This window comes from Dipodomys merriami, unplaced genomic scaffold (assembly GCF_024711535.1).
Source record: "Dipodomys merriami isolate MVZ:Mamm:240054 unplaced genomic scaffold, mDipMer1.0.p SCAF_4, whole genome shotgun sequence".
Lineage (NCBI taxonomy): Eukaryota > Metazoa > Chordata > Mammalia > Rodentia > Heteromyidae > Dipodomys > Dipodomys merriami.
In genome coordinates this window covers 55,395,473-55,409,859 of record NW_027205603.1, presented here as the reverse complement: position 1 = coordinate 55,409,859, position 14,387 = coordinate 55,395,473, and the positions used below count along the sequence as shown (strand labels likewise).

The 14,387-nt window shown below is 33.4% G+C and overlaps 1 protein-coding gene across 1 annotated transcript in view; it reads left to right on the top strand.

Moving 5' to 3' along the window:
• Window positions 1–14,387, top strand: part of Mmp16 (matrix metallopeptidase 16) — a 239,489-nt gene that overhangs the window by 115,454 nt on the left and 109,648 nt on the right. The window contains exon 4 of the mRNA XM_069991021.1: window positions 7,714–8,018. Within this exon, the coding sequence (XP_069847122.1) occupies window positions 7,714–8,018 (305 nt within the window). The remainder of the gene's footprint in view (window positions 1–7,713; window positions 8,019–14,387) is intronic.

The following is a 14,387-nucleotide window of genomic DNA, read 5'->3' as shown; positions in this document are numbered from 1 at the left end:
TATAAACAAAAAGCAAGAGAAATACAAATGTCATCCAAACATTCTGAAAAATTAAAGAAAATCTCCTTGAAAAATAACCTTATCGCCAAATCAGGACCTTGCTAAGCCAGTGGGCAGGGACAGACAGCTACATTGAAAAAAAGTGTAGGTATACCATAAAATACATGAAGAGAATTTTGTAATTCATATTCTTTATCAACAAGACTTTACAAACTGATTAAAGATAAAATGAGAAGCTCACAAAGGGCTTTTTTTCCCTCTCATTATTTTCTTTTCCCCCATCTTTTTTATTCCTCTATTTTTTCTTCTCTCTTGCATTTGTTTCATCAGGAAAAAACTCAATATATGTTGGGTTCCTATCTACATAATTTGAATTTGCCACTGAGATTTGGTTACTTGAGGAATACTTTTTTTCTTGTGTCAATCTGTATTCATGTCTTTCCAGAAAGCGTTACACTAGATTTTTGTTTTATGGAAATCAGGTCCAGGTCTAGTGCAGATAAGAGAAATTTAAGCAAAGCATTTTTAGGCCAATCCTGTGAAGTTGGTATTCAACCATCATTTACATTTTTTCAGTGGAATTTTAACTTTATAACTTTGATTTGACAATCTCTAAAATTGGCACTTGTAAAACTGCTCTACCAATAAATTTATATATATATATGTGTGTGTGTGTGTGTGTGTGTGTGTGTATATATATATATATATATATATATATATATATATCCAAGAATGGCAATATTAATTCATATGTCTTCATGACAGTTCACTCCAATGAACTTTTTGTAAGTAAAATCATTTATCAAATATTTCCTAGAGAGGGGAAAAATTAGGGAGAAGGTTTTCTAACCTTTAATGAAGAATAGAAAGATTTGTTTTTAAATTTTTTTTCTGGCAAAATGACTATAAAAAGCCTTAACTCTACTCTTGACTAGGGTTAAGCCTAGGCATATAACTTAAAATGCATTTTTGTATAAAAGTAAAACAGATTAGGAAACAGGAAGAGTGAACATAAAGGTCAACTGTAAAGATATTGAATTTCTATCTTGAGAGAAATGTACAGCATTAAAGAGTTTTATATATATGGTGTCCTTAAAATACGTAGACAAGTAGTAACTGTTATAACTAGGAAATAAAGCAAGGACACTTCATGATCAATAGAAAAGCATCCACAAAATTAAAAACTGTCATAATCTGTTTCATATTCAAACAGTGGGAAATGTTCGGTAAAATCTTTAAGTAAGAAAGACAGCAAATGATGTTGACACCTGTACCTGTATTAACAACATGGTGTAGTTAAGAAGAGAGAAAGTCAATGTATGAGGGTTTGAAAAGAAATTATCTTTACTCATAATTTGTTTAAAAGAAACTCTTAATAATTTAGAAATAATAAAAGCATATAATCATCTTAAATTAATAATAAATTTTCTTTTCAGGACAAGTATAGGCTGGCAGAAGTCACACAGCACACAAAGTCTCTCTTGTTATTCAAATCGTCTTTAGGATGGTATACTTGTATCAACTGATGATTCAAATATGATGCATGATTCAAAAAATTGTACATTGAACTGTCCACTGTTTGTATTGTGCAATTCCCTGGGTTTGACAATTGCACGATGTCATTACCTACCATTAAAATTTCATGTACATTAGTTTCACTCCTTGAGACTCCTATATGTGATCTACTTATCCCTCTCACCTTCCTCAAAACCCCTACAAATCATTGATTTAAAAAACTCTGCAAGAATTATCCGAAGTCTTTTTAAACTAGCTTCTTTTCCTTAACAAATTACATTTAAGACTTTGTCACAAATTATACAACTTGGTAGTTCATTTATTTTTATTACTGAATAATAATCAACACAGGTTTGTGCATTCTTTCACTGATTAAGGCCATCATGATTGTTTCCCAGGTTTTGACTATTAGAAATGAGTCTAGTCTCTTCTCCCCACTTCTAAGTACCTATGAAAACTTCTGGAACAAGAGGTGTGTCTCAAGGCCTTGAGTATTGTCAGGAAGAAAAAAGTAAGGAAAGAAAAAGAGAGAGAGGGAAGAAAGAGAGAGAGGGAAGGAAGGAAGGAAGGAAGGAAGAAAGAAAGGAAGGAAGGAAGGAAGGAAGGAAGGAAGGAAGGAAGGAAGGAAGGAAGGAAGGAAGGACAGAAAGAGAGGGAAGGAAGGAAGGAGAAAAGGCAGGAAGAAAGGAACGTTTTTTATGTCTTTAGCTACCTTGTTTGTAATTTACTGTTATTTACTCACACTAAGTAGGAATGATGTAAGATTCTGTAGAAAGAAAATCAGCCTCGCCTTGTGATTAAATTTCTTGTTTTTACAGGGGGCCTGGATGTTAAGGCTTGATTTACAGAAACTTTTCTCCTCCCTTTGCTGAATGCATCCAAGACTTTTTATATGTTGTTCAGTGTAAGAAACTGAAGTAGCCACCAGAAGTAAAACTCATAAATGTATGAGACCCTCCCACACACTAATCTTGGTGACAGATTTTTTTTTTTAAGAGAGATGTTCAGTTTCAGATTGAGGAGATGGGGAGTGATGACCTCCAGCCTTTTTTCCCCCAAAATTGGAAGCCAGTATGCTTTAGCTGTCTTTCCCTCAGCACTTTTTCAGTACTGGATCCTGGGGATTGAATCTAGGTCCTTAGCTGTGCTGGATAAATGCTCTACTTCCAAACTACATTTCCATGTTTGTTTGTTTACTTGCTTGTTTGTTGTTTTTCTCTATGCAGTTTTAACTGAAAGTCTTGTCCTTATAAGCAAAACACTCTTAACACTTTGAGCTCCACTCCCAGATCTTAAAAGGAGATATAAAGTATTAGCATAGGTATAGATAATATATTAGATAGTTTAACAGGCCAATAGTAAAGGAAGAGACACAGAAACAGAACCATGAATATATAAACAATTCATTTATACCAGGGTAGTCCTTTTAGATCAGTAATGAAAGTATGGGCTATTTTATTCACAAAATTATTCAGTGATAGATCTTTATGCACAGAGATGACAATGAAAACATCAGTTTGTACTAATTGACAAGATACAAATTCAACCATAGAACTACAAAGCTAAGGTCATTCTAGCCATCTTAATCATTTTTCATTTCAGAAAAATCTCTTTATTTGGCTTGAACATTTGACCTCAACATTTTGACAGGGCACCCTACTTCATGTCTGCACTTTTAGGTATTGCCTATACCTTTTCTTTTAATGAGAAAAATAGAAGAAGAGAAGAAAGAGTGAGAATCGAGTCATTATATTTAGAAGTGACTGCTGAGTTTCCATGCTGACAGTGGCCGAGTCCATTGTAGTTTTTAAGGTTATAGAAAACATAAAATGTGGCTAACATTCCTATTTTAGAGTTAGAAAGACCTGTTTTTAAATCCTGCCTCTAAAGCTTACTTACATACATCCAGTTACTTCAATCTACTAAGCTGCAGTTCTTCATTGTGCAAAAGAAACATTACAGTAATTGAGGAATATTAACTAATATAGCAAACATAATAAACTCTGCACCATGCTTGAAACATTGTGCTTCATGAAGGCCACCTATCATCTCTATTTCTTTTAATTTCATGGGCAATATCTGAAACTGTTGAGGGTATTTTAATGGGAATATTAAAAGGTGGGCACAAGGACTAAGAATATTACATTTTTAAATTAATGTTTGAAAGAGTTTCCTAAAATATATTGAAGTATTACATGTACGGTTTTTGTTTTTTATTATATTTATAATATTTTATTTATTTTTCCTTATTATATTTATAAAGGTAAATACAAAACCTAGCATTTAAACTCATGAAGTAGTTATTTATGCAAAGAGCAGCTGAATTATGAGGTAAAGTGTGCCATTACCCGCAGACAAGATTTAGGGTGATATTCAAGATGATGGTGCCAGGTTGGGTGTCCAGGTATATAATCTTGGAACTTAGAAGACTGAAGCAGAAGGATTGACAGTTAGGGGCCAGTCAGTCTAGTGAGTGTGACCCAGTCAAGGTACAAAGTTTTAAAAAGAAAAAAAGAGGGGGCTGGGAAGGTGGCTCAGTGGTAGAGCGCTTGCCTTGCATGCCTGAGACCCTGGGTTTGATTCCTCAGCGCCACATAAGCAAAAAGAAAAAAGCCGGAAGTGGCGCTGTGGCTCAAGTGGTAGAGCACTGGCCTTGAGCTGAAGAGCTGAGGGACAGCGCCCAGGCCCAGAGTTCAGGCCCCACGACCGGACCCCCTCAAAAAAAGAAAAAGAAAAAGGAAAAAAAAAGGTTATTGTGATAATATTTCACTTTGGTTAGTGAACCAAAACTTACCTTGTGGACCTCTTATGGTCATCACAGTTGGCTATTTTCTGGCTAATTAATATACATTTCTTGAAAAGCAGCCAAAAGGCTAAGTTGCTGAGGAAAAGTCAAATTTAATGTGAGGATTTTCAACATAATGGGGAAATTTTCTTTGCCTTTTGGATGGGAAGGAAGCACCAGTAATGTTCAAATATTCACAGACTTTCAGAAAACAAATATTTTAAACTACAGGAAAATTAAATTAGGCATCTTCCAATTTTGTTCATTATTGTGGCATTAAAAGCAAGAAACTCACATGTTAAGTATATAAAAGAACATTATTTACTGCAATGATTGGAACAATAGTTTCCAAGTAAATTAATGAATTTAAATTAAGGTTTGTTTTACCTTTTCCACAGCATAAGAAAAATGTATTGAATAAAGTGACTGTTTTAAATAGATTTTTTATCACATTTGGCTTAATATTATACAGCAGGAGTAAGAAAATTATTTAGTTTTACAACTCTAAATTATAGTTTAAAATGATAAGTTGCTAATGAGATAAATCTAAATTGCTAGTTGGTTTAATTTTAAAATTATATTAATGAGTATTAGTATAGGAATGCTCTGTTTGAATGTCTTAATTAATTGTTTGGGATTGATTTGTGTTTTTGAAATTGGCTCTTGCTGTATGACTAAAGCCAGCACTCCATGTTGCTATGCAGCCCAAACTAATCTCGAACTTTTCATCCTTCTGCCTTAGTCTGAGATTACAGGTGATTGCTACCATGCCATGTTTATATTAATTAGTGTTAATTTTTTCAGTATATATGTCACTTAGTTACCACAGCTTTTAAATGCATCCCTAGTGATAACTGAGGAAGCATTCTTGAAGTTATTTTATTTCAGTAACATGAACAGCACTGAAACTCAGAAGTTTTAAGAAATAATCAGCTTCTCCACAGACAGATGTTTTATTACTTTATCTGAACCCAAAGAGCTCACTGAACTTGAGGATTCTGTTGACTTCAAAGAGAATTCAACTTGTGTGACCAGAGGATAAGTTACGGACTATGAAATGAAATGAACATGATTTAAATAAGATCCAAATAATTTTGCACTTAAATCCTCTTGCATCATGAAGAAATAGCCAAATATTTGAGACAGGTTTTCCTGGAGGGCTTCTGTACTTTCTTTTCTGGAACCATTTCTCACACAGTAGAAGGTGATGAAACCCGTCAACAATATATGCACAACATGAAGAGTAAATCAGTCTATTGATTTTTCCCTCCTAGAACATTATATTATACTCTGAATGTGAATATGCTAATAATTTAACTGTTACTAATCATTTTTATTATATTCTTAAAAATTGCTTCCCTCGTTACAGTAAAATCCTTTCCTAATCATTTTTACATAGGATATTAGTATGTATTACTAATGACCAATCCTCATTTTCTTTCTAAGCAAGTGTTCTTCCTGGCATGAAATTTACTTGATCTATCCAACATTGGTCTCAGTTCAAAACTATTATATCTTCCTAACTCTTCACATTTCTCATAATTTTAAAGAATCATTCATCTAGTCATGTCATAAAATTCATTTGTCTTTATCTCCATTAAAACTAGGCTGGTTCAGAATACCAATATTATTTACCTGGGTTTTTAACAGTAGTTCCTGAAGGATCTTTTTGTTTTGACTTTTGCTCTACTGCTATGTGTTTTTCTCATTATGGCTCAAGGTATTTAAGAAGCATAAGTCAGTTTTCTCATCACTGTTGATGATACTCTGTTCTTTCTCTCAGTCAGAAGATAAGATTGACACTTCTTCTCTGCCCAAACTATACCAGCCCCTTTCTCTTTAAATTTTCCCAGGCTTTTTTTCCCCAAATCTTCCACTTCCCAATTCTTGTAGAGTGCTCCTTACCTCCACTTCGTATCTGGTAGGTTTAGACTTCACTGCCTTTAAGTAGAATGGATTATAAATACATTGGAAGTTTTAGCTAGGAATTATTGTAGTATAAAAGATATTAAGTAGAGAAAAAGATACTCTTTTCTTGTATCCCCATGGAGAAAATAAGGGATAAATACTCCTAGAATGGAGAATATTTATGATCACATAGCCACTGTATATACATTCTAGATGGCTTATTAGGAAATAAGGGAAACATTATACATGTAAACTAGCATAGAATTCAGGACAATGGATTCTTAAAAGGCTTAGGATAAAACTACTTAACATATTTTCATTTTTGTCACATCAAAGCTTTTCTTTAAATTCCTAAATGGTAGCTTCTTTTGTTGTAAGACAGGCATAAACACTCATCTAAGTGAGTTGTTTGGGGGCATTAATAAGAAACAGTAAATATAGTTTAGCATAACTCTCCCTAACATTTGTACTCAGTTTGGCATAGGTGCACTTGAATCATATTATACTGCTTTCACATACAAAGTTGATCGTGTTCTATATATGCAATGACATATAGAAGACACCCCATAATTAAACTCTCACTCCATTACTCTACAACTTTAGCTTTCCAGTTCTCCTTTATGATAATATAAAGTGAATATTGACTTGATATTAGATTTTATTTCCTATTAAAATATGCCTCCATATAAGTTCATGTTTGAAAAAATATGAGTTGAAAGTATTTGAGATGCATATTTGTAATTGGTATGGAAGTTATCAATTACTTTACTTATATACAGTATGGACTTATGATACTATAATACAAAAATGTGCATTTTAATTCTTTTAATTCACATAGAGAATTATCTGGGAAATATATATAAATGACAAATCAGGAAAAATAATAATTGTTTCACCAGTTTATATTTGTATGAGAACAAGCTGAAAGAATAGCCACATTACTCTTAAATTTTGTTAGTTCCATTTATTAGTTATTTACACATAATACATTTTAATCAGAAAGATAGTTACAAATAGTAGAACATCAGAAGCTGTAATTATGAGACTTGCTCTTTAAAAGTTAAGGACCTTAAAAAATAAATACCTTTGTGTCTATTGAATTGGTGTTCAGAGACTTAAAGCACAAAACATGAGAACCTTTGGAGTTGATTTACACAGATACAATGATGTACCCCTAAAAATAATTACAAGTGTAAGGAAGTTGTTTTTATTTCAGCTCAAAACGATATTTAGAAAATCTCCCTTCTTATTGTCCAGGAAGCAAAGTGACAAATGGACTACATTCGCTCTGTTAACTATTCAGTGAAAATCTGCTCCCTGTAGCTTTAGCACATGAGTACTGTGGTGCTGATATCTAAATAATCCCCAGTGCAGTGAATAGTAGATATAGAATGCGTTTCTATTCAAGCTGTTTTCTCTGATATTTTGCTGAACTAAATAGATAAAATCTGTCATATTGCACAAAACAGAATCACATTGATAATGACTTTTTTTCTAACTTTCAGTATAAAGAACGTAACTCCAAAAGTAGGAGACCCTGAGACTCGAAAAGCTATTCGCCGTGCCTTTGATGTGTGGCAGAATGTAACTCCTCTGACATTTGAAGAAGTTCCCTACAGTGAGTTAGAAAATGGTAAACGTGATGTGGATATAACCATCATTTTTGCATCTGGTTTTCACGGAGACAGTTCTCCCTTTGACGGGGAGGGAGGATTTTTGGCACATGCCTATTTCCCTGGCCCTGGAATTGGAGGAGATACTCATTTTGACTCTGATGAGCCATGGACACTTGGAAATCCAAATCATGATGGTAAGTGCATAATTTTCTTCCAATGTAATTTGTTTTCAAAGCACTCAACTATTTATTGGTCTGAGTCATTACACAGTTTCATTTTATGGGTGTTCTTTTTATTGACTATTAGAAACTTATGCAGTATCTATAAACATGTTAAAGTATTTTTTGATTATTACAAAATTTCTTAAAAGATTATATAGTCAATATTAAAATCTTGAGATATGTACCAAGAAACTCGGGGCTATTTTTTCCAACATCTTATGCTAATATTTCCACTTGAAGTTTAAAATCAATGAAATTAACATTTGTGGTGCAACTACTACTCTGTATGTCCTAATATTTTCTGTTCTGTTTTCACCTTGGTAGTCTATGTATTTTTCTCCCCCTTGTCTTTTGTCTCAGCTATTTTTATCTGTTTCCTCATATGAACTATTATCTTTGTTTTATCTTTATCTTTATTTTTATCTAACACATCTATTAGTTTTTTAATCTTTTTAATTGTTCTGATGTTCTAAAATAATATGAAGTCAGAAAAATTAATAAATAAAATAATAGGTTTATCATATAAAGAAATATGCTTCTTTCTACATAAAAGTATGCTTCAATCTTGTTTTCTAAAATAATAAGCACTACAAAATCTTCCTGTCCTAATATTTCTAATTCTTTTTTATTTTTTTTTACTTTTCTAATGTAAAGGGGATGTACAGAAGAGTTACTAGATTTCTAATTCTTAAGGTCAGAACTTTAGAATTTTTCTTTCCCATTATTATACAATCCTACTGTACTACTTACTAGAGTGCATCCTTTTAGTGACAACTCATCAGCTAATATACACTAAATTCCTCTTATTTATTTATTCACTTTTTATATTGTAAAAGTACATACAGAGGAATTACATAGGTCAGGAAATTGGTACATTTCTTTTTTAATAGAGTGAGACATATGGGAACTAATTCAACAGTGATACCCACTAGATACTGTGCTGAAAATGAATTATACAACTTGTGCAGGAAGGGGTAGAGAGGAAAATAAAACTAGGAGAAAAAAAGGGAAGAGGTGATACTGTTTAAATTACTCTGATGTGTTAAGCCTACCCGTAAAAATAAATTTTACTAGTCCATAACAGATGTAGTTAGCTGGATTATTATAATAGCTTTGTATTTTTAGGATACCTAACATTCAATCATGGGATGGATAGAGGTATTAAGTTTGCTTAAGCTTAACACCAATTTTGAAAGAGAAAATAACTGAGCATGTTTTCCCAAATAAAACAAAATGTGTGATATTAAGGTGTGTTTACTGAATTGTTAACAGTGATATAAATTGTATTACTAAAGAAGGATCTTCATTTTAAGAGTTTAAAGAAAACAGCGGATATGTCTGTGGATTTTGGTACAGTGGAATAAAAAGCCAAAACCTTTGTAGTCAAACAATTTATGTTTAAATACTGGCTGACTGATTATTAGTTCAAAAAGCCTTTAATATCTGTATTTTTATTCATAAGGTGTAATTTATACAGTGTGTGGTAGACATTATAAGTGGTGCTTTATATGTAAGAATGTTTAACCTACTGTCTACTCTCCACACATCTAATAGTGAAATATCTACAGACATTACAGTTGAACCAAACCAGTTGTGTTCATTTGACTTTGTGGCCTCATAAATTTAAAATGATTAAAACATTATATGAAGGGTATGCCTGTCATAGAGCTTATGCTTTTGTCTTAAAACTTTGAAGTCCTCAATAAAGAAGATGGCATTTTCCTTTAGATGAATGGCCTATGAAGTATCAACCGCCGTTTTTGAAAGTAAACAAATGTTTTTAAAAAATCTGTAGGAGTATTTTCTTATATAGAAAATGAGAATATTTACACAGATTTGCATAGGATCAGCACTATGACTGCTTGTGTGTCTTGCATGATTTTAAAACTTGTCTAAGGAAAACTTGTCTGTGTGGAAAAAATTTCTCAAGTGTAACATATGATCTAAAGCTATGTAGCCAAGTCCAGACACTTGTGATTGAGAGTATTCATTAATGCACCTTGTTTGTCACCTTTGTGACTTATTCTGCAAGCTATAACATAGTTTGTACATAGACATGCAACTGAAAACAATTAATTGATAATTTGGGTGGGTTTTTTTCCTCTGTTGGAAAATATGTCTTTCCCAGTCAAATATAATAGTTTGCTTTATGAATGAGCCTGGAGGAAAGAACTCTACAAAATAATAGTGTTTCAGAATTCCAGCGGATTAAACAGATGTTAAGTGACTGTTGGAAATGTAATTCCATAAGGATTTACTGCTTAATTGAAATTCAGTCTCTTAAGCAGTAACAGCAGTGTAGCTAGGGTGATGTCAGTCCGAACTATTGATCATTTATCAAAAGAGCAGCCTCTAGCTTTGCTTGTGGTAGTAGATGCGAGGAGAAATCATGCATTAGAACATCTTAAACACTAACAACACAGGAAGAAGACTGGGAAGCTAGTCTTTTTGTATTACAAATAACACAAAGCACAATTCTTCATTGATAAACTTTTTCTTTTCATTTATTTTTGTCCTGGAATGCCTCTGGCTTACCTGAACTATTTTCTTTCCTTCCTGTTCACAGCTCTTGAGCAGCTAGAAAACAGAACAGCTTGGTTATACAGGAAAAATGCAAATGAAAATGTCTCCTGATAAGTCTCCCCCTCATTTTGCGTAGCATATTGCTCAGCTAATGAAGGCAATTTGAGTTCTGTCTGCCTCAGAAGTGATAAACAGTATCTTAGGCTGGCATAATCCTTAATTCATTGTTATCTATGTTCCTATCGGTTTGCTTATACTCATGATACCTTTTGAAATCTCAAGCTAAAGATCATTAAGCAAATTCCAAAATCTTTTTTTTAAACAAATATTCAAAACAAGCTACCAGCACGACTATGATTATTGCAGCCTTATTTACCATTGCTAAGATATGGAACCAACCCAGATGCCCCTCAGTAGATGAATGGATCAAGAAAATATGGTATATATACCCAATGGAATTCTATGCCTCCATCAGAAAGAATGACATCGCCCCATTTGTTAGGAAATGGAAAGACTTGGAAAAAATTATATTAAGTGAAGTAAGCCAGGCCCAAAGAAACATATGTCCCATGGTTTCCCTTATTTGCAATAAGTAGTATATGTCTGAGTCAAGCAGAAAAGGTCAGATAAGTTGATGTTAGGGAAATGAACCCTAAGATATGTATTCAAATGTTTTTTCTTTCATGCAATTGTTTCTAACACATTTATAAGATTACTTCTTTGTTGCTTTGTATGTCCCTCCCCCACGGTATAACCCCAGCTTTCACTGTATTTGATGTTGTTATAATTTTTGGAGGGGAAGGGAAAAAACAAATTGTTTAAATAGGGATACACTTGGACCCATTGCAACAATGAGACGTACAAATCGTTATGTCGAAAACCTTACAACTTTGGTGGTGGGGGGAGGAGGGTTGGGTGGGAAGGTGGGGGGAGGATGGGATGGGAAGGGGAAACAAAGGAGGAGGCTACAATGCTTGATAAGAAATGTACTCATTATCTTGCCCATGTAATTGTAACCCCTCTGTACAGTATTTTCACAATTAAAAAAAAATAATCACATACATACGTACACCCATTCGCATACACATAAACACACCTCTAATAAAAATACTGGCAATTTTTTCAGGTTTTTATTGAAATTTGATTTTCAAATCTCAATTGTGAAGAAGCCAACATGTGTATAGTAATTCCAAAGGGAAACATTTATCATGATAGCTTTGAAAATGTATAACCTCAGCTCTTCTAGAATAAAGTTCATTTTCAGCATATTAACTTATTGTTTCTTTGGCTATAGTATCAAGTGCTATTAGCAATCTAAATGTAATATATCCTGAAGATTGGATCTAAATAGCCAAGTATCAACTAATAAGATTTCAAAGTCATTTAAAGTAAAATTGCCTATTAAGCTAATATATAACACTTATGATAGAAAAAATATCCAGAAACACATCCTGTATCACCATGCAGTTACAATTTAATTTTCAAATAGAGTACATTGCAGAAACTGTTGACAGGAAGTTCCCTACCCCACACAGGAAGGCATCCAGAGATGTTGTATTCAGAACTGTTAGGGCAAGCTTTCAATATCAGGGAGTAGAGGCTGGGGAGGGTGTGGCTCAGTGGGATAGCACTTGCATAGTATGCTGAGTGTTTGATCTTCATCACTGCAATAAAGGAACAAACAGAAAATTCTGGGGAGAGTACATGATGATTATATTGTCACTAGAGACAGCAAAAGTCTTGTTATTACTACTTGAGAGTCTAGGCCCTCATGAATACACCTAGGTAGAGTGTCTCTATGATGCAACACCCAAGTCAATAGATAGGACTAATAGATACTAACAAGTGTCAGTTCTCTCCGAGAGAAGCTGTCCTTGAAGTACTAGTACAGAAAAATCCTGACCAAACTATAACCAGGGCTGTATTCAGTGATTTCAGATGTCCTAACTTTTCTGTTTATTTGCAGCTGCCTCTGCTGTATGTTTCTCAGAGGCCTATTAGGTTTGATTTTAAGATTTTTATTGTAAAAGTGCTGCACAGAGCTGTTACCGTTCCATAAGTCACATATTGAGTATTTGTCTTTTTGAACATTGTCACCTCTTCCCTCATGTTCTCCTAGGATTTTCCCTCTCACCTCTCCTTCCCCCCAAGTTGTACAGTTCATTACCAACATAGATAGTGTATAGTATCACTGCTGAATTAGTTTACCTTTTGTCCCACCATTTCTGTTTCCCCTTCCCCTCCCCAAGTCAGATAAACTTACAAAGAAGACAAAGGGGAACAGAAATAAAAAAAAATCACAAAAGTGGAGAAAAACAGAGAAAAAATAAAGAATCGTAAACAGTACAATAAAAATTCTTGTTTGCGTTAAGCATCGTTTTATATGGTCAGATGAGCATATTTGACTTTGATCTTTAAGGGAAAAAAAAGTTAAGCACCAATCATATATTTATGAAGACATCTATCAGTCAGCACTGTGATTTGTGGAAATACTGTCTGGGGCCATCTGTCTTGTGGGTTTGGAAGATAAGGAAAGGACTTAATATGACTGAGTGGTCAGATGTCTATTCTTAAAATAGGAGTAGTGACTGAAATTTTTCATTTTAAAATTAACTCTTACCATATAGCTCACATTTCATCAAAACCTGGGAACTCTTACTCTCAGTAATTTTTACCTTCACAATTATAGTTGGTCTTTTGTGTATGTTTTTAAACAAGTCTCTCTTTTATAGGAATGAACTTTATTCTTCTATGTTATTTCATTTTAATAGACTTGTGATTCAAGTCTAATATACTTGATTTTTTCAAAATCATTCAAAATCTTAATGTGATTGTTATATGGAAATGACTTGGTTCCTTACTTTTAAATCTTTGTGTGCAATTAGAGGATTGTAAATGAATCAGGGAAATATATGCATGTATCCTTGTAATGGAACCTGATTAAGACTGCAGAATATAAATCTGTTTTTAATGTTTTAATTGAAAATACAGCAAGCCACTGTGGATTACCCCTGTAATTCTGGATATTTGGGAAACTACAGGATCATATTTGGAGGCCAGCCTTGACAGAAACATTTGTTAGACTCCTTTCTCAACCAATAGTGTTGATTGTGACCCGAGTATGTTCTTGGAAAGGAAAAGCAACCCTATCTTAAAAAATAACTACCATATACTTGTTAGGTTGGAGACATGCCTAAAGAGTAGAGACCACTGCCTAGCCACACAAGGCCTGAATTCAAATTCTAGTACCACAAGAAAGAGAGTGAGTGAAAGAAAGTAAGAAAAAGCAAGAAGAAGGTCAAGGAAGGAAGGAAGGAAGAAAGGAAGGAAGGGAGGGAGGGGGAGGGGAGAAAGGAATGAGAGCAAAGGTATTTGAAAAGTTTGCAAAATAAAAGTAGAACAAAAGTGAGAGGTGATTTGTAAGCCTTCTACTGACTATAATTAGTTACTCAAAGATGTTCTAAACAAGAAAGTAAAAGTAATAATACTAGCCTCATTTAATTGTGCAATTTTTATGTCTCAGACATTATTCTAAATTGGTTTTATGGATGAACTCATTTCTTTTTCACAACAAATTTATAAGTAGATAATGCAAGTTCTTCTGTTTCACTAAAAAAAGACACTAAAAGACTGTAATTTTCAAAACTAGGTAGATAAAATTAACAACATGCTATTAAATGATACTCAAGAATCCAGAAAGAGGAACAACTACCTGGAGAATCAGAAGGAAAGCTTATCATTGAAAATTTTTTGTATGGTGAACTGGAAAAATAGGATTGGAACAACTCAGAACACTCAAAAATGTTCACATGGAACAGG